The sequence below is a fragment of the Archocentrus centrarchus genome, chromosome 24, assembly GCF_007364275.1.
Source record: "Archocentrus centrarchus isolate MPI-CPG fArcCen1 chromosome 24, fArcCen1, whole genome shotgun sequence".
Taxonomy (NCBI): Eukaryota; Metazoa; Chordata; class Actinopteri; order Cichliformes; family Cichlidae; genus Archocentrus; species Archocentrus centrarchus.
Window position 1 is genome coordinate 1,163,290 of NC_044369.1, and position 27,776 is coordinate 1,191,065.

Genomic DNA, 27,776 nt, shown 5'->3' on the forward strand with positions numbered 1-27,776 from the left:
TTGTTACCTTGAGGTGGTCCTGAGAGCCCCACCCTGTCGGGGTCACATGGGCCAAAATGAAGACATACAGACCTGCTGTACATGAACCATTCATGATCTCTGAGGAAGCATTAACATCACGTTTAGCACAGCCTGAACCTTAAGTCGTTTTTCTGAAGTGCGTCTTTAAGTCACGCTGGTGTTAACGATGTTAGATTTGTACAGGAGTCATTTTAGACCTGCATGAGCAAATGTGTGAATTAACTGAATAAAATCAATTATCACGTCATCATATGAGGTTGATACACTTACCTTCAACAGTTAATAAGTTTCACAGACCTGCAGTGAGTGTTAAACACCCAAAGCTGTGATATGAAAGGTCAGGCGCTTCAGTCATTATTAATACTGCAGGTGTGCGTCGGCTTCACGGGGAAATCGATCCTGGGAGCGCGTACCATCAATCATTTCCATTATGTTTCAGTGTCGTTCATCAGATACACTTTAACTGAACGGATAATGAAACGCTGACTCCTTTAATGCTGGAAGAAGAAGTAAAAATGAAAATATCAGCTCATTTTTCCACCGCTGAGCAGAATAAAGATGCTTTAAAAATGGCCTCAAGTACAAATATTTCACAGGCTGTGATGATTTGATCTAAACAGATAAAATGAAGACATCTTATCTGCTGACAGAGAAGCTGGAGCTGATAATTTAATTACAAACAGATCCCATTAAGGCTGTAAAAAGACTTTAATTTATCACTCTGTCTTTCATTTATTGAGTCTGAGACTTCTGTGTGTTAGAGGCTCTTTATTTAGACTCTTAAAGGACTGATTCAAAACATCTGAATGCCGATTAAGACCTGATTTATAAAATAATTCAACATCTTTCCAGATGTTTTAAGGATCTGCAGGATCTCTGCCTCCTGCACTGCTTTCAGCGGCAGATTAATCTGGTGCTCCTGGAGGACGTGTGTGTGTGTGTGTGTGTGTGTGTGTGTGTGTGTGTGTGTGTGTGTGTGTGTGTGTGTGTGTGTGTGTGTGTGTGTGTGTGTGTGTAAAATAAGATATCCAAAATCAAAGCACTCATTTATTAGTGGTGTGGCCTTTTTGTCAGATTGGTTACAATCAGAGATCAATAAATGTATCCTTGTGGTCAGTTTGATTTCACTCTGGTCCATCCTGCCTGTTCAGAGATCCGAGGAGACCTCCGATCCTCCACATTCGGATGGAAAACAGCGGAAACTCATCTGACAGGAGAAAGACTCGCTGCTCCACGTGGCTCAGGAAAACCGCCCGCTCCGACCCCACCTCCACCCTGGACGCCACCTCAGGCCTCTGCAGGAGCTCCTCCAGGACGCCAAACAGGCGGCACGAGTTGTGATACCGGGCGACAGGAAACGCGTCGAGCACAGAGCCGTGCTGCGCCTGGAAAGTGAAACGAGTTTACCTGACACAGGAATCACTTTAAAGATCCACGTTAACACTTTCTGTGAGATTTGAGGTCCGGGACAATCATGAGAACAATATTTATCAAACCTCACTAAAGTCTCACAGTTTAATCCAGGGCCATCTAAAGAAAAACAAAATCCACTTCCTGACGTTCCAACAAAGACAGAAAACATGGAAATACTCCAGACCTCCGCTCACCACTACAGCACAGATTAACATGAGGAAGAGGAGGAGAATCACAGGGAAAAGAGGCACAAGGAGGAAGAAAAGACGACCAAGGATGAGACAGGGAAGAACATGAAGGACGAGAAGACAGAGAAGAACGAGGATGAGCAGTAGAAGAGGAAGGATGAGAGGAAGAAGAAGGAAGTCATCTTGGAATGCTGATGTTAAAAATGATTCATTAGCGTGACCCTCAGACACACAGTCACATGTACAGATGTTTTTAAGGGGTTTTAAAAGGCGCCCAAACAGCTCCCGTCACCCGATGAAGCTCCATCTGAGGCGCTGGCAGGTCTCTGACACAGACCGATGAGGTGGAGGCGTGAGAAGCTCCAGGGTGTGACCGCTCAGCCCGGTGTCGAAGAAGACTTTTAGAAGAACGATTTAAGACATTTTGATACCATTTAAGGACTTAGGGACTCAGATCGATGACTTTAAAGATTTTTGATGGATCTGTAGGAGCCCAATCATTACTGAAAGAACCGGAGCGCTGGGGTTGATGAAACAACAAACCATGAGTTATTTAGCAGCAGATCAAAGAAGAGAAATATGAGATCCGACTGTTTTCACAGCACAAACCGAGTGAAAGGAAGTACAACACACGAGACCACAAATCAACGTTTAATTATTCAAAGCAGCAGAAGCTGCTGCGTTTCATCCCGACGACATCTCAGCCTGTGTGTGTGTGTGTGTGTGTGTGTGTGTGTGTGTGTGTGTGTGTGTGTGTGTGAGTGTGTGTGTGTGAGTGTGTGTGTGTCATGTTTGCATGTGTAAGATGGTGTGTGAGGGATGTCACAAAGAAAAACAAACGCCAGATGGCTGTCAGGTATTCCTCCCAGCTAAAGCCTTCAGAGAGCTGACAGGATGTGACAATAACACCCTCTTAACCCCTCACACACACACACACACACACACACACCATCAGGTCAACAGCCATGTTTTAAAATCACGATTCATTATTTTCTGTTTTTCCTGCCTGGTTCTCCAGCTTCACCTTTGCCGACACAGAGAGAAAAAAGCTGTCTACGAATTATGGAACAATTTCAAAATAATGTTCCTCAATGTAAAATTGGGAAGACTGTAAATATCTCATCATCTACAGCAATAATATCATCATCTGGAGAAATGTGGAAAGGCTCCATCAGAGCTGAAAGGTGTATCCAGGTTTCAGAGCAGCTCCCATCCACAGACGTCTCCTTCAGACTTCAGCAGGACGATGCTGAACTGCATCCTGCAGCTGTTCCAGCAGCATGAGAGTCCGGGTGCTGACCCGGCCTGCAGTCCAGACCTCTGAGCAGCTGAGAACATCTGGAGCATCAGGACTCCTGTGCAGCTGGAATCCTCCATCAGACAGGAAGTTATGGAGTGATGTTAAAGCGGGGGGGTGCACAGCAGGAAACACAGACCTGTGACAGCTTAGAGACGTGATGCTGCAGTCAAAGTCAGAATGACCGTAACATTATCTGATATGTTTTCTATTTCTATGAGTTCTATTGTGAATAAAATCTGAGTTTATGTGATTTGAGGATCATTGAATTCTGTTTTTATTCATTTTCCACAGCGTCCCGGCTTTCCTGGAATCAGGATGTATTTTCCCCCTGATCACCATCACTGTGTTTCACTGCACTTTGCTCATTACCTGAACTCCAAATGTCTCACAGTGAGGACGTCTCAGAGTTCTGTTAAGAAGGAAAAACCAACATCACTAATGAGACGGCGTTTAGTCCTGACCAGGGGCGGACTGGCATACATTACTACCGGGGATTTCCCCGGTGGGCCGATGGGTTAGTGGGCCGCCGGGCCGCCGGCTGTTTAACTCAGTCCGTGGAGGAGCCATTGCCGCGCACTGCGGCCCCGGCCCATAGTCACGCTGCTGTTTAACGGTGTTACCTCTCCCACGCTCCAGTCAGGCAAATCTGCTTAGCGCGCGGCCGCGGAATGAGCCTGTAAACACATGAACGAGCATGCCGGCCAGCTGATGCGGGCTGACGGCATGCAGCGGAGATCAGAAAAAAAACAAAAAACTTGTCCCAGAAAATCCGGGCCGGACTACGAAAACATACAGCAGCTGTGTCACTTATTAATACAAGTAGTCACGAACTGGAAAAGCCTTGTCCATACTAATGCCACATTAATTACATCTCCCTGTTTGTATCCCATGAGTGACAAGTCAAGAGAGAGACGCCAGTTGCACACTGACACTGCTGAGGGGGTCTAACTCATCATGTGATCCCTCCGCGACACTGTTGACACTACTGAAACGTGAAAAAATAAGTCCGCATTGCCATAAAGATGCACTAATACCAGCTACTAATATCATTAATTATTGCTTTTGTATTAGTATTATTACTGGTTGTGTAGTTGTTTTTTAGGCCTATTAATTCAATTAAAAATTACTAATTATTTATAGGCTGAAAGTGAATCTGATGATTCTACAGAGAGAGATGTGACTCAAGAGGAAGGCCTAGATGCCCATCAATCAGAGATTGAGTATTTCACCAGACCCAAACCAGAGACATTAGACCTTTTTCCTCTTTCACAACAGCACCTTGAGGCTTTCATGCTCATGGCTACTCAGACAGATGTCCTAAAGATGCTGGAGAGTGATAAAATTATAGATGGTGTAGCAGAAAAGAGTCGGTTGCTGCAGAGGTTACTCACTGAGTGAACAATGTAGGTTTCAGTAGCTTTCCAGTTGTTTTTCCCCTGTATTTTGTCAGGGTCGAATTGTTAAGTTTGTTAGTTATTTTGTTACATCATATTATTGTATTATTGTAGTCATATTATTGCTGGAAGTAATATTGTCCATATGACAATAAAAGTCATATACACTACGTGCCATGTATAGATTCATATACAGTATACACACACACACACACACATACAGATATATATATATATATATATATATATATATATATATATATATATATATATATATATATATATATATATAGGGCCAGTCTGTCAGGAACTCCCGGGCCACTTTTTCTCCCCAGTCCGCCCCTGGTCCTGACTTCATGTCTGTATTGAGGAACTATTCAGATATTTTCCCAGGTCAGAGCTGCAGGAACACTTAACCCCAGCAGCTCAGCAGGCCCAAAGAACAGCAGTTTAAAAGCTGACAAACCAAAGAAGGATTTTCATGTTCAAGTCTTAGAAACAGTCCTTGTGTTTAGAATTAAGTTTTCCCAATGATTTCTGAGCCTCTGAAAATGGAGGACTGAATAAAAATGTTGATCTCTGTAATTCCTGATGAAGTACTTTTGTTAAAGCCTCTGAATTAAAGCCTTCAATCACATCTGGACTGTCTGATTTAAAAGCTTCTGTCGTGGCAAAACTACAAAAATGTGCTGTAATCCAAAAACGTTTGGGCCTCAGTGCACATCCAAGAATACAAACGTACTCAACGGGTGTTTATTGGCTGAGCCAGCAAGTCGAACTTTTACCGCCGGCTCAGTCCATAAGACACCGCTAACCCTCGATCATCACGGAGTAACAAACTGTTCAGTCAGGAAGCAGAAACCGCTGTGAAACAAGCAGACAGCCCCACAAAGGTCCCCTCCCTCCTCACTGAGTTTCTCTGCTTCTTCTTAGCGTCCTCATTACTGCTGAGATGGTCCATCCAGGGTAGCACAGGAAGTCCAGCTCCTCCAGCGTGGCACGTCCATATGTGCCATCACAAGAAGGTCTGCTGCGCCTCCCAGCACCATCTCAGGAGTGTGGAGGAGATGCCACAAGGACAGCGGGACTGTGGAAGGGCATCGACCCAGCAGCAGGACCAGGAGGAGAAAGGTGGGTTACAGGGGGAGGAGCTTAAGCTGCTTTTTTCAGACAGAGGGTGAACTGAGGGCTGCATGAGGCCCAGCGTGAGGTAAAGGAGGATTATTTTAAACTGCTGATCATGCAAAGCTACTCAAGAGTAAAAATACAGAGCTGTAAATGAGCATAAGAATTTCACTTTATATAAATCAAACATTTAGAGGTCACACATTTCTAAAATAATTTGAAGCTGTGGTGTTTCAAACTGCAGCAGCAGCTCCACACACACGCAGAGCTCCGGCTTATGTAACTGTGCTGTTTATTTAGAGGCATGTCAGTCAGTGTGAGCGTGACAGCAGGTTACAGTGCTGTCAGCTCTGCATTTGAACCGTGAGTTTATGCTGCATATATGCTCTCAGCACATCATTATATCTGCTGAAACACGAGGAGGCCACACAGCCAGCTGTCAGCGAGATGGAGAGGGTGTCATCTGCCGTGAAGGCGGGGCTTCACGAGTCTCTGTTAGAGATACGATCGACTCGACCAGCTCTGACTCCGTCCCGTTTCACATCTTTGTAGCGCCGACCGGCGAGGGCGGCCGACCCGTTTGAAACCGATGAAGACGTGAAGCTGCGATCGTGGAAATCAGAGCTCAGCGAACGCTGCTCACATGGATGGATAAGTGCACTGAGAACATCATCATTCATTTTAACAGCAGAAAAACAACCAAAGCTCTGCACTGGTCTCAGGAGGGCTGTCAACCAGTCTGTCATGATTTGATTATATAATCAATTTAAGCAAAAAACTCGACCTTCAGCTGTGAAATTAATATTCAGTTATGGGGAAAAGCAGCTCTGCCAGCTGCTGTCTGTCTCCTGAGCAGCAGAGAACTTGTTATTGGGATTTAAAAAAATAAAGCGCTCAGTGTGAGGGGCCTCTTCGTTATCAGGAACACTTCTCACCAGGTGACCCGGCCCTTCATGGGCTCATTATCTGATATCAGAGACTCAGTAGAATGAGCTTACATGCTTTAATGTTACAGCTGGGCCTGAACTTCAGCCGAGATCCAAACCTTTAATCGCAGCTCCGACCATCACAGGAGTCTCTGACTTCAGGTCCAGCAGGCTGTGGGGAGGCACCTCCTTCTAACCTCTGATGCTCTGTTTGACCTCCCAGAACGTCACCATGAGGACGTGTCATTGTTACGGGTTATGGTGCAGCGCTCTGCAGAGAGGAGAGGCTTCCTGCTGTTGTGAGGAAGCTGCTTTGATTAGCAGAGTAATCCAGGACTGTGTCACACGAGTACAGTGGCACAGTAACTCCACCAGGAGAGCCTGTTCAGCATGAAGGACCATCACTAAAACAAACAGCAGCGTTCAGCTGAGCACAGCAGCTGCAGAGGAGAGCACAGCTTTACGTCCTGTTTGCTTAACTGCTGTTTGAACACATTCAGAGTGAGTTTAGATTTTTGGTCTCAGTTACCATTTTAGCACTCACGAGCTTCCTCTGACGTCGGGTAAAACAGGGTTACGGGGACACCAAATATCGATATGCTGTTAAATAAATTAAAATACTGAAACATCAAATCCACTCAAGTGAAAAACCACAGACACTGGACACACTCAGCTTAACAAAGCTACCTGCTAACTCAGAGCGAGCCGTTGGCTCAGTCACACGAGTAAAAGTAGGACAGCAACAAAATAATAAAATAAAACGACTGCCTGGTTTTATTGAATTTTTTTCTCTTTCTGTGACCAACTCGTGGTGACTAAATGGTTGCCCAGAGCTTGAAGATGTTCCACACTCATGACCACTTTAAATCACAAGGTGGTTGCACAGGTCACCTGAGAGGAGGCAACCTTTCTGCAAACGGTTGCAGTCTGACTCAGACCGACTGCAGTCACTCTCAGAGACAGTCGAAGGTTTGCAACCTTTTATTAATGCGGGCAGATTGCCGACATGCTGCCATCCATCTGAGCGAGTTTTTGTCAGCGAGCACAACCTGAGGGGACTCGACTCACCGGGCTGCCAGCTGGTTGCATTCTGGTTATATTCCTATATATGAATCTGAAATTGTGTCCATGTACACACCAACAGATATGTGATTTTTATCACAGTTAATTGCTGTATTATCAGAGACAGATTGCATGTGATCGCCCACTTGACCCCATTCACTCGCAGACTGACGGCAGACTGACGGCAGACTGACGGCAGGCTGACGGCAGACTGACGGCAGACTGATGGCAGGCTGATGGCAGACTGACGGCAGACTGACGGCAGGCTGATGGCAGACTGACTCCATCCTAGGCCAACGTTTATGGCAGACTTTAGTGACAGTATTGTGCTGTGGACAATCTCATTTTGTAGCAAAAAGTAAGAAAACTTTATCTTACTGGATTAAACACTGGCAAAGTTTAACTAAAAGTGATAAATCTAAATGTGTGTTATTGAATACTCAGCACATCTCAAAATATTAAAAATCACAATAATATCGTATCCTGAGTGAAGTACTGCAATAATATCATACCATAGGGTGTCAGTGTCTCCAGAGGCTCTGCCATTTAAAATAAGACTGTCTTCTTAACAACATAGCAGGTTAAATACATGTTACACTGATTCACTGCACATCCATTTTGCTCTGTAAATCATACTCAAAATTTTCCTTTTAATTATTACCTGACTGGCTTGATTAAATGACTTTTGGCTTCATCATAGATACTGAGCAAGAAAAAGAGGCCAGAGGTCACACTGAGGGAAGTTAAACTGTTCAGTCAACTTGATGATGAACGTCACAAGAAAAACTACATCATTTAATGGCTATGATAATATGTCACATCAATGCCACTGACACCATAAGAGAAAAGTCACCGTAAATCAGTTGACAGGATTCTGAATACAACTTCAGAAAAGTCAGTTTTTCTCCATTTGAAACCATTCAAATTAATTATTTGTGTGTTTTGAACCATTGATAAGAGGGAAGTTTTCCAAGATTAGAACCGTAATGGAAACATTGAACTATATGCAGCCTAAATGCTTTATCGTCTGCAGATGTGGTGGACACACACCAGATTTAAACCTCTCGAAACAAGTTCACCAGTTTGATTTGACGACAGCAGAGCAGCATCGAGGAGGTCGAGCTGCTTTATGCCCGTGAGGTTGGTGAGAGGGAGCCGAGATATTCCATTTTAATCTCCGACCTGTCAAACACTCACATGCCCACGAAATTTATGAAGCCGTGAAGAGAGATTCAATGAACGGCAGAAATCAATAACTGGAACGAGAATCCGGAGGGAGCAGTGATGGAGCATCTGTGAGGAGCATATAGAAACAGACCGAGGGCCGAGCACCACTGCAGGAGACAGAAACGCTCTCAGAGGACCTGCTGGGCCTCCTCACTTATCAAATCTGATTAAGAATAGCAACAAGCTCCCAAAGTTTCCCCATTTTCTCCAGTAAGATTCATTCTTCAGTTGGTTTAAAGGCGGGTGGTGTTTTTTTGAAGGCAGTGACGCAGGTCCGTGTGGCCAGATCTCATAGGCTGTATTTTAAAAGGCAGCAAAGACTGACCTGAAACCAGCAGCTGAACCCATAAACTCAGCCTTAGCTTCTGGGTTGCTACCATGTTAGCTTTAGTTTGAAGTGAGAGAGTGATCAGCAGCAAGCTTGGTTAGTGAGCTGCATTCATTAACAGTGTTGGTTTGTTCACACCAAATGCAAAGGAAAGTTTTTGTCCACTCAAAGTCTCTGCAAAGATGGACAGACAGGAAATCAATGCAGATCTGCTTCTGTGGGGCTTTAAAAGGACGGATCCATGCTGCCTCGGCTGAGATCCTCCCACAGATGCTCCCAACCATCAGAAATGGAGGACGAGCTTCACCATCACCACCTCTGGGCAGCTGCACCTCAATGATTGATGTTCACCTTTACCTGACACAGAAACCTCATCCCATTGGCTGCGAGGGGTGAATGTTTATGGGTTTTCAATGTGATTGTATTCAGGCGAGGCAAAACTCTGCTTCTTATTCAATGTGAATGAGAAGTGAATGCACCAAAAGCACAACTAGTTTAGTTAGTGGTGATTTTGTTTGAACCTGGGCCTCAGCGCTCCCTGTAAGCACAATAAACTAACCTGGGCATAAAACAAAGCTTCACCTACATCCAGCTGTTATGATGGGTGAAACTATCCACAGAGACATAAACAGTTTCTGTATCAGGCTACAAAAACGTTCATTTCTGTTCTAAAGGTGGACATTTTAACCTGGCTAAGCAGAGCCAGCCTCTAGTGGACATTAGAGGAACTGCAGGTTTAGGTGTTTCCACATTGGCTTCATTTTTTAGGCTGAGATGTTGACGTGTGCCATGCAGGTAAAGAACCAAATGATATTTTGGTACAGATCATCATACCCACCACATGAAATTAATGGGATGTCAGAGAGTCCTTTATAAGTGGCTTCTTACAGCACCAGCGGACGCATCGAGTGCATCTATAAGATCCTGTCTCCTTAAAAAATACACGAACTGCTGCCCCAGGAACGATAACAGGCTGGAGCTCGCTGGGAACAGCATTCATAAAAATCCATGTGATGGCAGCCACTGCACTAAAGAAGATTCTGCATCTTTCAAACACATCTGCAACATTTCAGCAGACCACTTATCTAAATTCTGAGGGTGTGATCCGGTCCTCTTCCAGAGTTATGGCCTGCAGGATTTAATGGGGTTGTTATCGTGTCCAATCCAAAGTACAACCACGATGCACCAATCAAAAGACTTTTTCTCCCTCTTCTCAGAGTATCTGTCCCAAAAAGTCAAGGTAAAAATCACCATATACTTAAAATAATTGGTCTTCCATTTCCCCCTCAGCTAGAAACTCAACAACACATCTAAGCACTCCTTTAATGCTCTGCCAAAAAGAGTCAGTATTAAGTACAACTGCAGAATTACAGTCCAACCACTGACAAAACAAAAGTGTCCGCATGCTGCAGTTCTGTCTGTAACAATGTGACTGAAGACGAGCAGCATGTTATCTTTGCTGCTCCATCCACCAGCCTCTCTAAACCAAAGAGATGTTAAAGAGAATTTGTAATAAACTGAGACCCTTCCATCAGTGGGTGCTTCTGTGGGTCTGAGAGGATAAAATCTCCCTCGGGTAATGTTCCTCATCTTTTATAATCCAGCAGATGATTTTAATGAGCAAACAAATCCAAATAAGCCTCCTGTTAAAGCTGTGGGAGCAGCAGAAGAACACAGAGGGAAAATCAGAAGACGATGCAGAAACAAACTCCTATTTGCAGAGTTTGTCTTTTTGTGTTCATTCAGCACATTCGATATAATATTAAAAAATTATTTTTCATGCAGCAGAAGCAGAACTAAGAAAATAATAAAACTTGTGCTTCAGTGAGAAGGTCCATCCCTGAACAGGAGCTCTGTCTGCAGTTTCTTTACACTTGCTGAGCTGATTGTGTTGATCTGTTAACATTTTAAAATGCATTTAATGGTGTTTAACACTGTTTACAGGTCTGAGGGCTGCACGTAGCTGAAGGACTAAATCATTATAAACAGCCTGTAAGGTCAATTATTTACACCTAACAGTAATATTGATAAACTAAATTACACCTCACAGGTATGCTTTAGAGATTTTTGGTTGGGTTAAAAGTTGATTAAAAAGTTAATGGTAAAAGTTGCCGACCCCTTGTTTAGAATATGCAAAAAGGCACCAGCCACAAACTAATCATTATCTCCGAAGGCTGCACTATTCCAGATGTTAGCACAGAACCACAGAGCAGAAAGACACAAGAAACCAGGCTGGAGACAGCAGAGGGTAAATGGACTTGTTCTTATATAGTTCTTTTCTACTCTGAGCACTCAAAGCGCTTATACAGCACGTTTGCATTCACCCATTCATACAAGCACTTCGATGTGTAACAAAGCTAAGTGCGTTTATTGGCTAACACTCACACACATTCATACTCCAACGCTTGCATCGAAGTGCAACTTGGGGTTCAGTATCTTGCCCAAGGATACTTTGGCATGCAGCCCGGAGCAGCCAGGAATCATAGGTGACCTGTTCTACCTCCTGAGCTACAGCCACCCCAACCGGAGATATCTGCATGGAAAGGAGAAGCTGCGAGACAGGCAGGTCCGTTGGCTCGTTAGTCCTCCTCGGGGACCCAGGCGGCCACAGGCTGACAGTGATGGGACTAGATATCGCATTCCAGGCCAAACCACAACATCATCATGAACCTCTACATCTCAACATCATCACTGATCCCGCTGAGCGACCTGAGCCTGAGGCTGATGGGAGGGTTCAGGTGAGGCTGAGGTCAAGCAGAAGACTGTCCCTCAATGCACCGTGCAGGGGAGTGTGATGCTGGCGTTTAAGGTGACCAACAGGAAGCTGAGGCGATTCTCTGCAGGAGGTTCGGCTGTCGCAGAGACAATAATGAGCCTGAAGCACCACAATCTTAGTGCTGTTCAGTGCCGCGCAAATTGTGTTTAGACATCGGCTACAAGCTGGGACAAACCTGTTAACTACCTCTACGGGGATCTGGAAATGTGAAAGGCCATTTGCGCTGAGGTGGATGGGTGGAGGTGGAGAACCTGCACTTAGCAACCCTTTTAGATCTGTATGCAGCGAGGCAGCCTGAAGCACCACGACCCAGATAACATCAGCTGCCCTGAGATTAAAGCGTGGTGCCCTGAAAGGGATTTAATCGTCCATTTGATTAGACCCGGAGCTTGTAACGCTTTGACTGAGCCACAGTAACGCACACCGTCTGATGCTGATGGAGGGACAATAATGCTAAGGTGCTAATCAGAGTTTCTCCAGTGGAAGGAAACAAGAATGAAGAGCGATGGAGCAGCATATAACCACAGAAATGAGTCCAGGGAGATAAGATCGAATGTGGTCCGACTATCAGCTAAAAACCCCAAATACTTTCAGCTGCACATGATTGAACACAGCAGGAGCTGCAACCACAGAATTCAAGTCAAAGTTCCCAAAAATTGGCTTTTTAAATCTTAAAGGAATTAGATTTGTTTTTATTTTGGCAAAGAAAACACAAATATGTTCATATCTGTATCTTAAGGCGTAACCAGAGCGAATACTAAATGAATTTGGACTCCCAGGAGAAAGAAAGAGCTTTTAAAACCTTAATTCAATTCAATTCAATTCAATTTTATTTATATAGCGCCAAATCACAACAAACTGTCGCCTCAAGGCGCTTTGTATTGTGGGTAAAGGCCCATAAGAGCCTTATCTTGGGACAAAGTCAGCAAACTTTTGAAACGGGTTTTGACCTTATAAGCTGCTACATGTTCCACTTTTACCAGCTTCTTGAAGCTTCTTAGCTGTCATATTTAGCACTTTTTCCACTTAAATGCTGCCATGCTGTCGTATGTTGATGCTTATTACACCTTAATAATCTATATTTTAATGTAAAAGCCTTGTTATTGAAACTTGCCCTGCCTGTCTTAATCAGATTGGTGTCTTACTGTCTTAGTGTTGTTCAATGCTGAGCAGCAGCAGTGTTAGAGCTGCTGCTGCAGACTGAACCAGACAGGAAATGTGACTGTCAGACCAACAGCTGATAGAGGCCAAAATGCTTCAATAGGTTTAAGTGCTCACTTTTTAGATAATGCTTTTATCCTCAACATGTACACGGGCCTTCATCAGGGAGTTAGCCTCAGTCACGCAGGCCTAGAGACCAGTCAGTGAACCCCTGACAACCTCCGATTGCAAGCAGCAACTAGTTGCTGGTAGTTTCCAGGTGATATTGGTCACAAAGAGGTGTATGGTGCTGCACCAGAAACCTCCTTGTGATTTCTATTGGTAGAACATGACCTCAGGAGGAAGGCTTGCATGAGGACACAGGGTGGAGTGGGGTTTTTATGGTTAAATGAGAATAAAGGCATTTTATATGTTATTCAACCCTTTAACACTGACAGTGTGTTTTTCAAATGTCCCGCCCTTTTGGACAATATTAAATATGCACAACAATCTATATTTTTTAATTTATAAATGACAACACCCATAAGAGCCATAAAGTGGAAACGTGCCAGATTTACAGACGTCTTCAGCTTCTTTGCTTCTCTGCTGCGGCTCTGACCTGAGGCCAGATGCATCCTCTAAGCTCGGCGTGTGTGGAAAACGTGACTCAAGTCCACCTGTGGTGAACCCAATCAATTCAACAGAGCTAACGAAGGCTCACACCTTTGATCCTGACATTCACGTCACAAAACCGAACCCTCTCTGTAGCCCGCTCCGATAAAAGCTGAACCCAACGGTCTGTGCGTGAAGACGAAACAACAAAACGTTTGCGCTCGGCGTCCTGTATCACTGCAGCCATCAAGGAACGCACACACCAAAGGATTGAGCCTTTACATGAGAACAGCCTGTGATTTCTGGCCTCCAGTCCTTCAGAGGAGCTTCAGGAGATGCTTAGTGCTGCTTTCAAAAACTCTCACATCAAAGTGCTAATTGACAAAACTCCTTTAAAGCAGATAAATGGTGCTAATTAGCTTTCAGCCTTGGGTGACTCACCACTGTACGTCTGTTTGCAATGCTGATGAAGTCACTGCAGGGTTTATGTCAATACTCTGTTTCATGAGGCTCCGCTTTATTATTTGCACCTGCAGCATTATAAAAAACGAGCACAGATCCGGGATGGAGGGGAAAATGGACGGCACACAGAAGAGGAGAGGAAAGGTGGTTCACAGAAAATGTAAAAGGCCCAGAAAGCCAATGTGACAGGAGGGGGGGGGGGGGGGGGGGGGCATCAGAGGCCGAGCGAAAGAGTGAGAGGCAGCGAAAGCAGAGAGGGGGAGGGCACATAATAAAGCTGTGCCGGGCCGTGAGTGTGAAGGGCAGTAATTTACCGATCAAGGACGGATCCATCTGTCACCGGAGTGCAGAGGAAAGCCCACAGGGAGAGTGAGAAGCTTTCAGCCCACACTCCACAACAACGCTGTCAGTCATCCTGCAGAGCGTCACCATCCAAAGAGGTTTAACTCGCACTCGACCCACAACTTTCCTACAACATTGGCCAGCTCCGTGTTACAGCTGGAGTTTATGGCCACGTGCGGCCCAGCTTCGAGCGGCACAGACTAGTAAAATCATCAACATCCATCCATTTTCTTCTGCTTATCCAATTCAGGGTCACTGGAGCCCATCGCAGCTGTCATAGAGGCAGGGTTCACCTGGACAGGTCACCAGTCTGTCACAGGGCTTACACACAGAGGCAGAACACAACCACTCACACTCACAGTCACACCTACAGGCGACTCAGAGCCACAGGTTAACCTAACCCCACTAACTGCATGTCTCTGGACTGTGGGAGGAACCTGGAGAACCCGGAGAACCCACGCAGACACGAGGAGAACATGCAAACTCCACACAGAAGTTTGATCCGATTGTTCTGGTTTGAAGGTTATTACAGTTCACTGCAGCCAAACTAACAAATAGATTATAAACTAGACATGTGAACTTGTAAAACTAAAATAAATCTAAAATACAGAGGAAATAACCTTGGCTTTAGTATTCATTAATTTGGTAACATTGGTTATCACAGTTTGCCTGATGAGTCAGCTGCTTCTACAATGTTCTGGTTTTATTATAAGACCTGATTTTCCTCAGTCTCACCTGCAGCATCAAATTAACACTGAAACCAATGAAAGCTAAAGTGAAACCAGCAAAACCCACTCTGGAAAATAAAACTATAATAACTGTTTGGCTGTGAGGACTACACCCAATCTTCCCCACAGGTGAAAACAAAGCAGCCCGACCCTAAAGGGAAGCAGGCAGGTTATTCCTGATGATCCTGCAGTGACTGCTTCAGGTGTACATGCAGCACGACCACAAACAGCCTTCTGCCCAGAGCAGGAAACAACTCCCACAAACACATTTATTCCTCTCCTCCTCGTCCTTTCAGAAGCCTCTCCGACCCATGTACCCCCCCCCCCCCCCCCCCCCGTCCAACCCAACCACCTCATTCAGGGTGGTCCCCTGACAATCCATTGATTCAGCTGACAGAAAATCGATCCAATCTCATCCAAGTCGGTGTTCTCTCAGCTCATATCTGACATCTCGGCTGCCCGAGGAGGTGGAAGAACACAGGTTTGAGACACACACACACACACACACACACACACACACACACACACACACACACACACACACACACACACACACACACAGACTGTGTCCTCTTGTTTTCTTTGAGTTCATCACATGATCAGAAACCTAAGTTGTTCTGCTGGGTTGGATGATTATTTTCTTTTGTGTTAAATGGTCTCTTGCGGCGGTCAGAGTTACAGTTCTGTCATATTTGTCGACTGGAGGCGGCTGATCTGACAGCGGCGTTCCCGACTGAAAGTCGTGATCGAGAAGAAATGCCAGAGCTGAAAAACAAGCTTGACTCTTTGTTTCTTCTTCTATTGGACTCTCAGCCTCTAGATTATACACATACAATAATCCAGAATAATAACATCCTGAAGTATGATGCATTCACTCAGGTTATCAGACTATTAACCAAACGGCCTTTGCTGCAGTTTTATGCTCACAGCACTCCTCTGCAGCGGGGACATTTTATTGGAGTTCACTTTCAGTTTAACGTCCAAACAAAGTGGTTCATATCACCGGGCTGAGCTGCTGGTTTTAAAGAGCAACACCTCAGAAAACCCTGAAAACTCTGACCATGCAAAGTTTAGTAAACTAAATGAACAGGCCATCGAGGCCAAGACGGACCTGCATCACTGCTGAACTGTACTTCAGTGTGTAGGTAAACATCACTGTTCATGCAGCCATAAACCGATGCTGCAACCTCCAACTACACAGCCGGTCATGCTGGTTTGGCTTTTGATAAGATCTGGTGTGAGCGAGAGACATCATTAGAACAGAAAATGAAATTCAAGTTGAAGAGCTGCTGTTTGGACACCCGGAGCAGATCCAGCACATCTGAAAACAGCAGCTGGTCCAGAGGTGCACATGGAGATGGCCCTGAAGGGGAGTCCAGCTAATTCTGATCTTTGTGATTGTGTCTTGTGTACAACCTTTAATAAAGCGATCTGCACAACTCCTCAGGTTCAAAATGAGGATGGACCCACAGACTCTAGAGAAATGTGCACGTAGCCACCGTGGCATCACCACTCCACATTTTCAAGCTGCAGTGTTTTCAAACCAGGAGTGGCTTTATTTGGAGAGCTAGAATTTCAGGTAGCAGACTGCAGAGGTCCAACGCACAGACACAGGTACCTGCTAATCCCTACCCAGGAATACACTAATAAAATACTACAGTTTTATTCACCAAATCAGATGCACAGACGTCTTAAATGGTTTTCCTAACCTGTTTGGAGCCACGGACCGGTTTAATGGCCTTTAAGTACAGAATGGCCTTTAAGGTGTGGCGGATAAATACGTCAAAATAAAAGATACGACCATCATCAAAACTGAAATATTTCCTAAATATAATAAACATGAATCCACTGTGTACTCGTATGCAACTTTATCAGCAGCATCCTCGTAACATGAGTAACATCCAACGCTCTCCAGTCGCCATGGTAATGTTTAAACGTGCCTTCAAAATAAGATACACCGCAAATGCAAAAATAAAGTGCATGAAAAATACAACTCACCATAATGCTGAATCAGTGTGAACCCTCAGCTTGTTTCTCTGCAACTCGTTTTTGTTACTTTTTGGGTTGGCCGAGTTCGACCTCACTAAGTATCGTCTGGAGCACCAATACACTGTCAGGATCCCTACGGTAACAGGAAGCTTTGATTTCAGCTTGACTTGGCTGCGTCCGCCTCACTGCTATCCCCGTGTTGCTAAATATAAATGGTAAATAAACTCGTTCTTATATGGTGCTTTTCTACTCTAGTTGAGCACTCAAAGTGCTTTATATGAGCATTATGTAGGTCAACCAACTGAATTCGTTAGACAGGCACAGGATCCAGTGAAGCTTGTGGGTTTAATTTTAGCTGTAACGTATCATGTGACTGAGACAGACAGATGTAACGGAGAGAATCCACCCATTTTTCAAAATAAAACATTCAGACTCAGATAATAAGTAAAACAGAAATAATGTAAGTTATTTATTCTTTAAGTGTTGCCCAGTACCAAATGACCCACGGACCAGTACCAGTCCGCGGCCCAGAGGTTGGGGACCTCTGGTCTACACCACACAGGAGAAGACTGTGGAGAAGACTGTGTTAATACAAGTTTCTGAGAAGACTCAGAAACTTGTATTAAAATGCTCCAAAAGGCAACAAGAGCAAAGACACAGTCAAAAGTTCCAGTTTAATGACTCGTTATGAGCCGCAGCCCCAACTTTAAGCCTTAACTCCATCCAAACGAATAAGTTATACAGAAATGAATCCCTCCACAGTTATTATGAAGGGGGGGGGGGTATCTACAGACACCAGAACTGTCTCCTGTATCAGGCTGTAAACGTGGCTATTTCTGTTGTACACTCTGTGGGGACTTTTTGGCACTTCAGCATGAATTTTTCAGTTCTTGCCACTTGGATCGTCCACCAACAGACCAACACCCCCCCAGCACTAATTTTAACCCATTTTATGACATGAAGTAACTGCAGAGATACTAAACTTCAGATTCAGGCAGTAATGTGTTTGTAAATGACGGGGAGGACGTTAAAAGCCTGTTTGGTATGACCACTGTGTGTTTGTGCACTGATGCACGTGAGTTTGACGGTAACGCCGCAGACGCTCCCAGGTTCACTTCTCTCAGGTGACTTTGATCGGCTGGTTCGACCCTTCCTCTAACGAGGGCGGCCTGCTGTGAGGACACAGGACAGCTTTGATCTGTAGCTAATTGTCCATCAGTTTATTCGCCTCCTCCTGTTTAATCTCACCGTTCTTCAGATCACGTGCAACAGCAGACGCAGAGAGATCTTCATGCTGTTTAAGCAGAAATCGAGCCACCAATGGGCTCTAATGCTTGGCTGGGGTTGTGTGTGTCCTTCACTGGGTTGTGTTTGTGCCCATGAACACATTTATTAAACTCATGTGTTACTTATTGCCTCTGCAATAAAAGCTTGTCCTGGTTTACTCTCTGTGATCAACGAGAAACATTAGCAGCACTTTCCAAGAATATACGAGTTTTTACTACTACTACACAACTGCTAACACCCTCAATACAACCTTTGTTAATCAGCTCTCTCCTTTGCCGACATCACGAGCTTCTAAGGTTGCTAAAGTTAGACACATCAGTGGATTTTGGGAATAAACTGGCAGGCAGTGTCTCTCTGTGTGAGCTCAGTCATAACTTGGATTATAGTGCAGAAAGTTTTGGCAAAAACTGGCTTTTTTCAGCCAAATTTCTCCTCTTTAAATGTACTTGGCAGCCGCACAGATCGGTCTAAATATTGGCTCAATTAATTTTACATTTTCTACAGCAATGACAGCCAAAGTTGAGCTGCTATGCAGACATACCAGAGTGTCAGGATGATGTAAGTTGGTTCTCAGCAATTTACAGGCCAGTCAGACACTAGCTCAACTTAAAATGCCAAAGCCATCATGACTGTGAGGAGCTGGATGGGAGTTACATGAAAATGCTGCAGCTTGCATTTACATGGGGCACAATTAACCCATGGTAGTGACACAAAATAATGCTCCTGAGCAAAAAAGAGAAAGGGGTGTATATATTCTCGCTGCCTGAAGTCTTATCTGTAGATATTAACTCGTGTCATGTTAAATCATGGCACAGGAAGGCCACAGAGGCAATGAAGCCATATATTTCCCAGCTTTGCTTCATCAGTGCAGATCCTCGATGTAGTTATCCATCCCGAGCCTCCTGACGTACGTAATACTAAAGACTAAGCAGAAAAGTGGATCCAATTGATTACTTAAGTGACAGCTGAGACAGGCGGGCACTGTGGGAAGAAGATGGCAAATAGAGATAAAGACAACAGACAGCCCGAGAGCCAAAGAATGCTAATTAATTAAGCCGTCGCCACAGATGCCACCAGAGCTTCAAGACACAGGACGCAAAGGAAAAAGTGTCCCCAGAAAAAGAAGGAAAGTACACAGTGACATGAATTCTCTGCATGGCTTCCATCTTTGATTTTAAAGCAAAAAATCCACCCTGCTGCTCACTACCTTATGAGTTCATCATCATTATTCACGGTCCTGCTGGTGACACTGGGACGTCCTTGCAGACAGCTCTGAGGAGGTCTTCGGTCTGCAGTCCAACATCCTCTTCAATCAGTTTCTTGGGGTCAGGGATGGTCGACCACAGCTTCTCTTAACATCTGGCTCCCTCTCTCACCTTGATGCACCAATGAGACAGCGACTGCAGACAATGCTCGAGATCTTCAGTAGGCCACCGTAGAGCTGCATGTTGGTGCTGTAGCTCCTCCAGGGTGGTACGAAGCATCCGAGTGTACTTTCCTTCCAGTTTCTTGCTCAAAGTCCACGATTCAGAGTTGAGGTTTTTGGCACAATTTCATCTACTTCCAAGGTGTGCAGAGAAGAGAAAGTGTCTAAAAAGGCTGAAGCTCCAGCAACACTCAACAAGTTTACTGCTCGACCAACATGTATCAGCCTGTAGCCTTCATCAGGGCCATAAAGACACATATTGCAGACGGTGCTTTAATCTAATATCAAATAGAGAGACATTTTTAAACAAACAGTTGGATACATCCAACACACACATGCACCAATGTGTGAGTACTTTCACACTCTTTTCTCTTAGTATCCACTTGTGGATGATGATTAAGTTGCTCTCAGTAAAGTTGGTGTTGTGGCAGAGACGCAGAAAGCAGACAGCTGAGATGATCCATCTGCAGCACAAGCTCAGTCATAAACACGTAGCTGCGCGGTGTGGATCACTCGCTGTAACCTTAATGTCCGCGCTGAAGGCCGTGAGCTGCAGTTACACCGTGAGTCTGTTTGTGTTTTAAACTTCACGGTGTCGTGCACATGAACCGCGCTGATAAAGAGCTGCAGAGGCCGAGAGGAGCCAAAGCACCGCAGCACATTAAATAAGACGATCCAATGACGGATCGATGTGGGTCAGGAGAAACAAATTCATCCATTAAACACAGCAAATGGCATCTTGCTGCTCCAGAGCACCTGCTGGATTAATGTCATATCCTCGAGCACGTTAACGCAATAGCTGTGGATGACTGAGGGTTAAGCCTGCCCTCTCAGCATGTTACTGGAAATAAACATTTTACATCTGTGTAAAACTACCTGTTCAAACTACAGGGGTTGGACAATGAAACTGAAACACCTGGTTTTAGACCACAATAATTTATTAGTATGGTGTAGGGCCTCCTTTTGCAGCCAATACAGCGTCAGTTTGTCTTGGGAATGACATATACAAGTCCTGCACAGTGGTCAGAGGGATTTTAAGCCATTCTTCTTGCAGGATAGTCACCAGCCACCAGCATCAGGTCACGACGTGATGCTGGTGGAGGAAAATGTTTCCTGACTCGCTCCTCCAAAACACCCCAAAGTGGCTCAATAATATTTAGATCTGGTGACTGTGCAGGCCATGGGAGATGTTCAACTTCATGTTCATCAAACCAATCTTTCACCAGTCTTGCTGTGTGTATTGGTGCATTGTCATCCTGATACATGGCACCGCCTTCAGGATACAATGTTTGAACCATTGGATGCACATGGTCCTCCAGAATGGTTCGGTAGTCCTTGGCAGTGATGGCCCATCTAGCACAAGTATTGGGCCAAGGGAATGCCATGATATGGCAGCCCAAACCATTACTGATCCACCCCCATGCTTCACTCTGGGCATGCAACAGTCTGGGTGGTACGCTTCTTTGGGGCTTCTCCACACCGTAACTCTCCCGGATGTGGGAAAACAGTAAAGGTGGACTCAGAGAACAATACATGTTTCACATTGTCCACAGCCCAAGATTTGCGCTCCTTGCACCATTGAAACCGATGTTTGGCATTGGCACGAGTGACCAAAGGTTTGGCTATAGCAGCTCGGCCGTGTATATTGACCCTGTGGAGCTCCTGACGGACAGTTTTGGTGGAAACAGGAGAGCTGAGGTGCACATTTAATTCTGCCGTGATTTGGGCAGCCGTGGTTTTATGTTTTTTGGATACAATCCGGGTTAGCACCCGAACATCCCTTTCAGACAGCTTCCTCTTGCGTCCACAGTTAATCCTGTTGGATGTGGTTCGTCCTTCTTGGTGGTATGCTGACATTACCCTGGATACCGTGGCTCTTGATACATCACAAAGACTTGCTGTCTTGGTCACAGATGCGCCAGCAAGACGTGCACCAACAATCTGTCCTCTTTTGAACTCTGGTATGTCACCCATAATGTTGTGTGCATTGCAATATTTTGAGTAAAACTGTGCTCTTACCCTGCTAATTGAACCTTCACACTCTGCTCTTACTGGTGCAATGAGCAATTAATGAAGATTGGCCACCAGGCTGGTCCAATTTAGCCATGAAACCTCCCACACTAAAATGACAGGTGTTTCAGTTTCATTGTCCAACCCCTGTACTTCACACTTTAAAGGACATACAGAGTGAGTCTCCACAGGCTCCCGTGGCAGGAAAAAGTCACATTTACAGCCTCAGCTGGGTCATAAAATGGGCAAATTCAGGTTTATTGTCTGGCTGTGTCTCTGACAGGAAACTTTCTAGAGCTAATTTATTATTTTTGATAGCAGAAATTAAACGTTTAATGTGGACTCTGCTTATCTGCCTTTTTCAGCCTCATCAGCACCTGATGGTTCACTGATTGTTACCTGACAATGCCTCCCCATTTCCTGACCGAGTATCTCCACTTTTCAATTTACCGCTGACTCAACTGCACACCTTAGCGCCGCCTCCAGCACTGATGTCATCATTTGTTTTCCTGTGAAGGTGCTTTATTGGTTTTCTGTCCCTGTGAGGAACAGAGCCGAGCCGGAGAGTAAAGAAAAAAGGGAAGCAGAGAAATCCTGACAAAGCTCGCTGCACAAACTCGAGCTGAGAGTTGGGCTTTTGTTCACAGTCTGACTGAACTGCAAACTGCAATAGTTCAACACTAAGCACTAAGACTTCAATGTTTTACATGCGGGTCCTCTTTGTTCGATTGTCTCAGCGTGATGTCCTTAAACGCAGCGTGAATCCTCTGCAGGGCGCTCTGCAGCCCATCACGTCGTCTGCTCCTTGACTCTTTGAAATGATGGGTTTTAAAAACTGATTTTCAAAGGATCACATTTATTTAAACGAGTCAAGGATTTCCAAATCCTCCCTCTCACATCCACCCGCCTCTCACCATCACACCTACAGTGGCTGAATGCTTTTTGGAGATTTCATCAGCTCACCTCACTTCTCTCCTTGAGACTCTCTCCTTCCAAATTACCTCTGCCACTCAAACTGAAAGCACAGTGCCATTAAACTCTCATTTCTCTGAGTCAGATCACCAACAAACATCAGGCTGCTCGCAAGGAAAACGCTGCACTTCTCAGTATCTGAAACTCCTCATATTTGAAGATCAAATGTGATGTACAGCTGTGTCTCAACAGTGCAAGCTGAGACAGCACCATCACCAGCACCAGCACCGAGCCATGCATGTCTGAAAAAGCATCTGGCACCCAGAAGCCCAATATTATATCCCCCAAACCAAACTCATTAAGGCCAATAAACCACACAATGCTCTCCACCCAAACAAGACCTAATTTAAAAAACAATTCATTTATATTTATTTATTTAAATACCAAATAATGTGTTTCAGTCAGAAGCCTTTCTGTGTTAATCTCAGACTTCCTCAAACTTGTTAAGAACTGTGAAATAATCAAGATTATAACTGAGCAACCTTTGCTGCATTCACACCAAACCAGATGCCACGTTTTCCCTACAAAGTCGATGCAATGAGGCGAACTGATGGGAATTCACCCGGAGTGACACAAGCAGAGGCAAATCCGTGTTTGTGGCAGTTAGAAAATTTCAGCTTCTGTGAAAATTCCTTTCACGCTGTGTCGGGAAAACTCCCAAGCCGGGATTCTCCTCAGAGCACCGACACTTGGATCTTATCGAGGCCTTCCCATCACGTTTTCCAGCTGCCTCACTGGTCGAGTTGCTGTTGTGGCGCTCTTTGATTTCATTTATGTCACAATGAAATCTTGGCAGGAGAAGAAGGTATGAAGACATGATGTTATGTTTATGCTCTTCCAAAATGTGCAGAAAGCAGATTTTCCAGCAGTTGTAACTTGGCTCCTGTTGAACGCTTGGAAATCAGTTTGTTTCCTGCTGTGAAACAACAGCATTCGGTTCAAAGCAGCACAGAAAAGCTGATCTAACTCTGCACGCTGACCTCCTTCAGCTCACGCTTTGGGTTGGATGGCACAGTTACTGCCTGAGCGTCTGTAACAGCGGCGGGCAGCCGTTCTCATCAAACCAGCTGCGCAGCACGAAGCAGGAAGAACAGCAAACGTCTCGCATCCGCAGGTTTGTCACTGGAGTCTTTGGAGAGGAACCTTCTCTGCTTTCAGCTCCTCTGACGTGTCCGTTTGTTGCTTCTCTGTTTTTGGAGGTCAGTTCGTGCTCACCTGGCAAACTGTGAGGCTGCTTACTGAAACAATGATCTCCTCAGGTATCTCCACACAGCGTTTTTAGGTTTCTGACTTCACTGCAGAGAACAATCTTGTTTCAAACTGACCTGAATTCATATTTCCTTTAAGAGCTGCGTCTGTAGCTACAACTGAAGAGGCCACAGTTTCCAAGCCTGGAGGCGGCGCCTCAGGTAAGGAGCAGGACAGGAACACGGTCATCAGCATCCACAGGGTCTGAGCACTGTGGATGTGAGACCTACCACGATGTCCCGAGGCATCCGAGGTAGAAGATTCAGAGGAACCAACGGGAACTGCAGCATGTGACATCACGTGACTGTTGGTGCAGCAAAGTGTTTGAAGGATCTCAGAAATGTCCTAAAATGGTTCAGGAGGACACCGAAACCTTCGTCCATGTGTTTCAGCAGCCGGACTGCCGAACCTCGTAAAACCATATTTTTCATCTTCAGCTTCAAACGCTGCTTCCAGCTTTGGTTTCTGGTCTTAATCATTTGATTTAATTTCTGCTTTTGTTACTTAATTACATTTTTAAGCTTTAATAATTTTACTAATGTTGATCTAACTGGAGAGGCCTTTATGACTGATGCTTTATGACGTGATTTACTGACTGAAGCGCTTTAGACAACCATGACCTGGATGAACCTACACAGACGACAGGCAGCTGATCTTAATTATTAATTTTATTTCTCCTCCTTTTATTGGTTTTAACTTGTTATTCTACTTTTGATTTTAATTATTACTTCACTGTATGTCTGTTTCTTTGGTGAGAGCTCTGCATGCTTTGTGCAGCATCCTGTGCTTCCATCTGGAATGAAACCTGCTATATGCTCAGTTTTTACACCAAATTATGTTGCAAAGAAATTGATTTTTTTCTTGTGCTTTTGTCTGTTTTCAGTCACCTAGAAATCCTCTCCACCATCAGTAAAAAGAGGGATGAGGCAGCTAGCCACCCACAGTTTGCATAAAAGGCAGACAGCGGGACAGTGACCGCTGAGGGTGCATAGTAATGGCGTCAGAGTGGCATTTACACTGCCCAGAGGTTTGGTGGATCTCAGTGTGCTTTGTCCTGGGGGGCTGCCACCGAGTGTCACGGACCTCTGACAGAACAGCGCAGCGTCCAGATGGTGCAGCTTATCTGTATGCTGCGTCGCTCCAAGGACAGCAGCAGCGGGCTGCAGCTTCTCTGAGGGCGTTTGTCAGACAGGAACACCGGCCTCCGCCACGCCGCTCCTTATCCTCACGCCTGCGCTCGCTGCAAACTCGTGTCCTTGAAACGGTGCATCTAAAGAACGCTCACTCTTCAGCAGATTCCTGTGACAGCTCTGAAACTCTGTGATCCACAGTTCATCATCTTTCACCACTGTGTCATCATATGGACATTTACATGCTGGTGTCTGCTTTGCTTTAGTGCAATCATCAAATCTCCCCGCACGTGAAACACTTAGTGAGTAATCAGGAACATCACCAGGTGATTATTAATGCTGTAATTCAGGTCTTTGTTTCAGGACTAAGAAAATGATCAATTCTTGACCTCCAGCAGGTCAGTGGGCATTTTAAAGCTTATCAAACAGGCTCCTGGTTGGATGTAATGTGCTACAACCATCAGAGGGTGGTGCTAATGGAGCTGTGAGCAGTTTGCCAGCCTCCATTAAACAAGAATAGAAGAACCTTGCCAACAGTCTTCATACAGGTGTTAAAGGTTACCTGACCCAACCAGCAGGCCTCGGACGGGTTAAACAGGTCTTTGGACATCTGGAGGAACGCCATCAACCCCCCCCCAGAAACACTGGCAGAGAAAGTTAGCACAGTAAACACTGCCCATCCTCAGTAAGTCCTGTAACCTCACTGGTTTTGGTCTCTTCCTCAGTCATGGTGGAGGTGACCACCTTTGGACAAGCAGGAGAAGTTATCAGCCAACGGTGGCTAGATTAGTCAGTGAGCTGAGAGACACAGAAACCTCCTGATCAGTGATTTTAACTGCACAGCCGCCTGTGTCGCCATCCACCTGTCAGTCAAAGAGGCCACGCCCCTAATAATGCAGAAGTATTAATACAGTTTAAGGCTCCCCAGCTTGTTATGAAGTTGTTACCTTCTTATAATGAGAGAACCTGTCCTTAGAGACCAAAACAGCTTTTGTAGCAGCTGTGAACAAGTTTATTTCTGGACATTTTAACATTTAACTGCGGACATGCTGTGATAACACAATGGTCACCAGCACTGGAAACCCAACAGATGAACATATCTGTACAGTTTCATTCTGGTCTTCAGGTCTGAGAACTGAGAAACATGAAGAGCTTCCTTCTCGTCTTGAACGTATTTCCAGCAGAGAGAGCGTTCAGGTCTCCGACACTACGGTGTGAATGACAACAAGGAAATAAGGTTGATGATGTGTGACCATGACACTACACCCTTCAGCCTCCATCGCCTGTCCTCTCCACCTTTGGAAGAGAAAAGCCTGAGTCAGCGGAGAGTCCCCGGACAGATGGGAACAATCTGCTCTCCGAACCAGCAGCTGGGGAAAAAATAAGGGGGGGCTGGCCGACGATGATGACCTGACCGCTTCATGTAATCACTACTAAAACTGTAACTGTTTGATTTAAGCCTTCTCTTTATTTAGTGTTTAAAAAGTTGCCACATATCAACAGTTATTGGGTGCTGTGGACTTTAGATGGAAGCTTCAAAGATAAAGAACCAAACTGTTACATTCTCGTTACTTACAGCCCAGAAAACCCAAAGCTGGTCCTCTGCTTTCTGTCCAGAAGGACAAAATTACAATAAAAACAACAAACTCAGACCAAAATATCTTTAAAAACTACGTCAGTAATATTTCTGAGGCCAGAACAAGTTTAATCAGGTTTGTTTTTTAAAACATTTTAAATTTTACTGTATTTTTCACCTAAAATCTAGTGATACAAACAAATATTTACCAGAAGTTAAATCTTTGGTAAGTATCCCTACAGCACCTATCACGTTGTTATTATTGTGGTTGTACTGTGCTTTTATAATAATTTATGATTGTAGCATTCTTGTGGCCATTTTAACTTTTAAATATAGAAAAACAATTACTTTAAAAGTTTGTGACTAATGCAGCGTCAGGATTGGTTCTTCTGAACTGACAAAGTTTGTCAGTATAAAGACTTTCTTTGGACTATTAAAGAAAAAAATATATGTAAGAGGTTTGTTAGTTTTCTTTCAGTTTCTGGGATTTGCCCATTTTTAATCTCTGCTATTAATATGTTTAAAAGCTTAATAAAATATTACAGCCACCCAAATAACTGGGGTCTGGACTTTAAAAAGGCTTTGAAAATAAAAAACATGCTCTTCAAAAGTAAATATAACATTTTATTGGTTAAAGCCAAATGAAAGATAAACTAATGAATAAAGTGAGATTAAAAAATTTGTAATCCTGACTAGGGCTGCAACGATTCATCGATTAACTCGATTAAATCGATTAAATCGATTCTAAAAATTTATCGACACAAATTTACTGTGTCGATGCTTCGTTTAAACTCTGCAGCGCTCAGCTGTCTCGGTGTAAGCGGCGCTCCTCACTAGCATTAGCAGCATTAGTGCTGACGTTTTTTTGTGGGTTTATTGGGGGCTGGCAAACCAACATAGAACTGCATTACCGCCACCTACTGGACTGGAGTGTGAATCACTCACGTACACACACGCACACATTCTAAAAAGCTCTCCGTCGCTGCGATGGATTTCATTTAACACAGAGTGGATCATCACTAGAGTTGCCACCTGTCTCGTAAAATACAGAACCCCGTATGTTACGGGACTCCGTGGAATACGGCTCCGTAACA

At 44.6% G+C, this 27,776-nt stretch overlaps 1 protein-coding gene across 3 annotated transcripts in view; it reads right to left on the reverse strand.

The window, feature by feature from the left end:
• Window positions 1-1,069: 1,069 nt before the first annotated feature.
• Window positions 1,070-27,776, reverse strand: part of mei4 (meiosis-specific, MEI4 homolog (S. cerevisiae)) — a 57,610-nt gene continuing 30,903 nt past the window's right edge. For all 3 annotated transcript variants that reach the window (XM_030722156.1, XM_030722155.1, XM_030722154.1), the window contains one exon: window positions 1,070-1,406. In XM_030722156.1, the coding sequence (XP_030578016.1) occupies window positions 1,146-1,406 (261 nt within the window). In that variant the 3' untranslated portion in view covers window positions 1,070-1,145. The remainder of the gene's footprint in view (window positions 1,407-27,776) is intronic.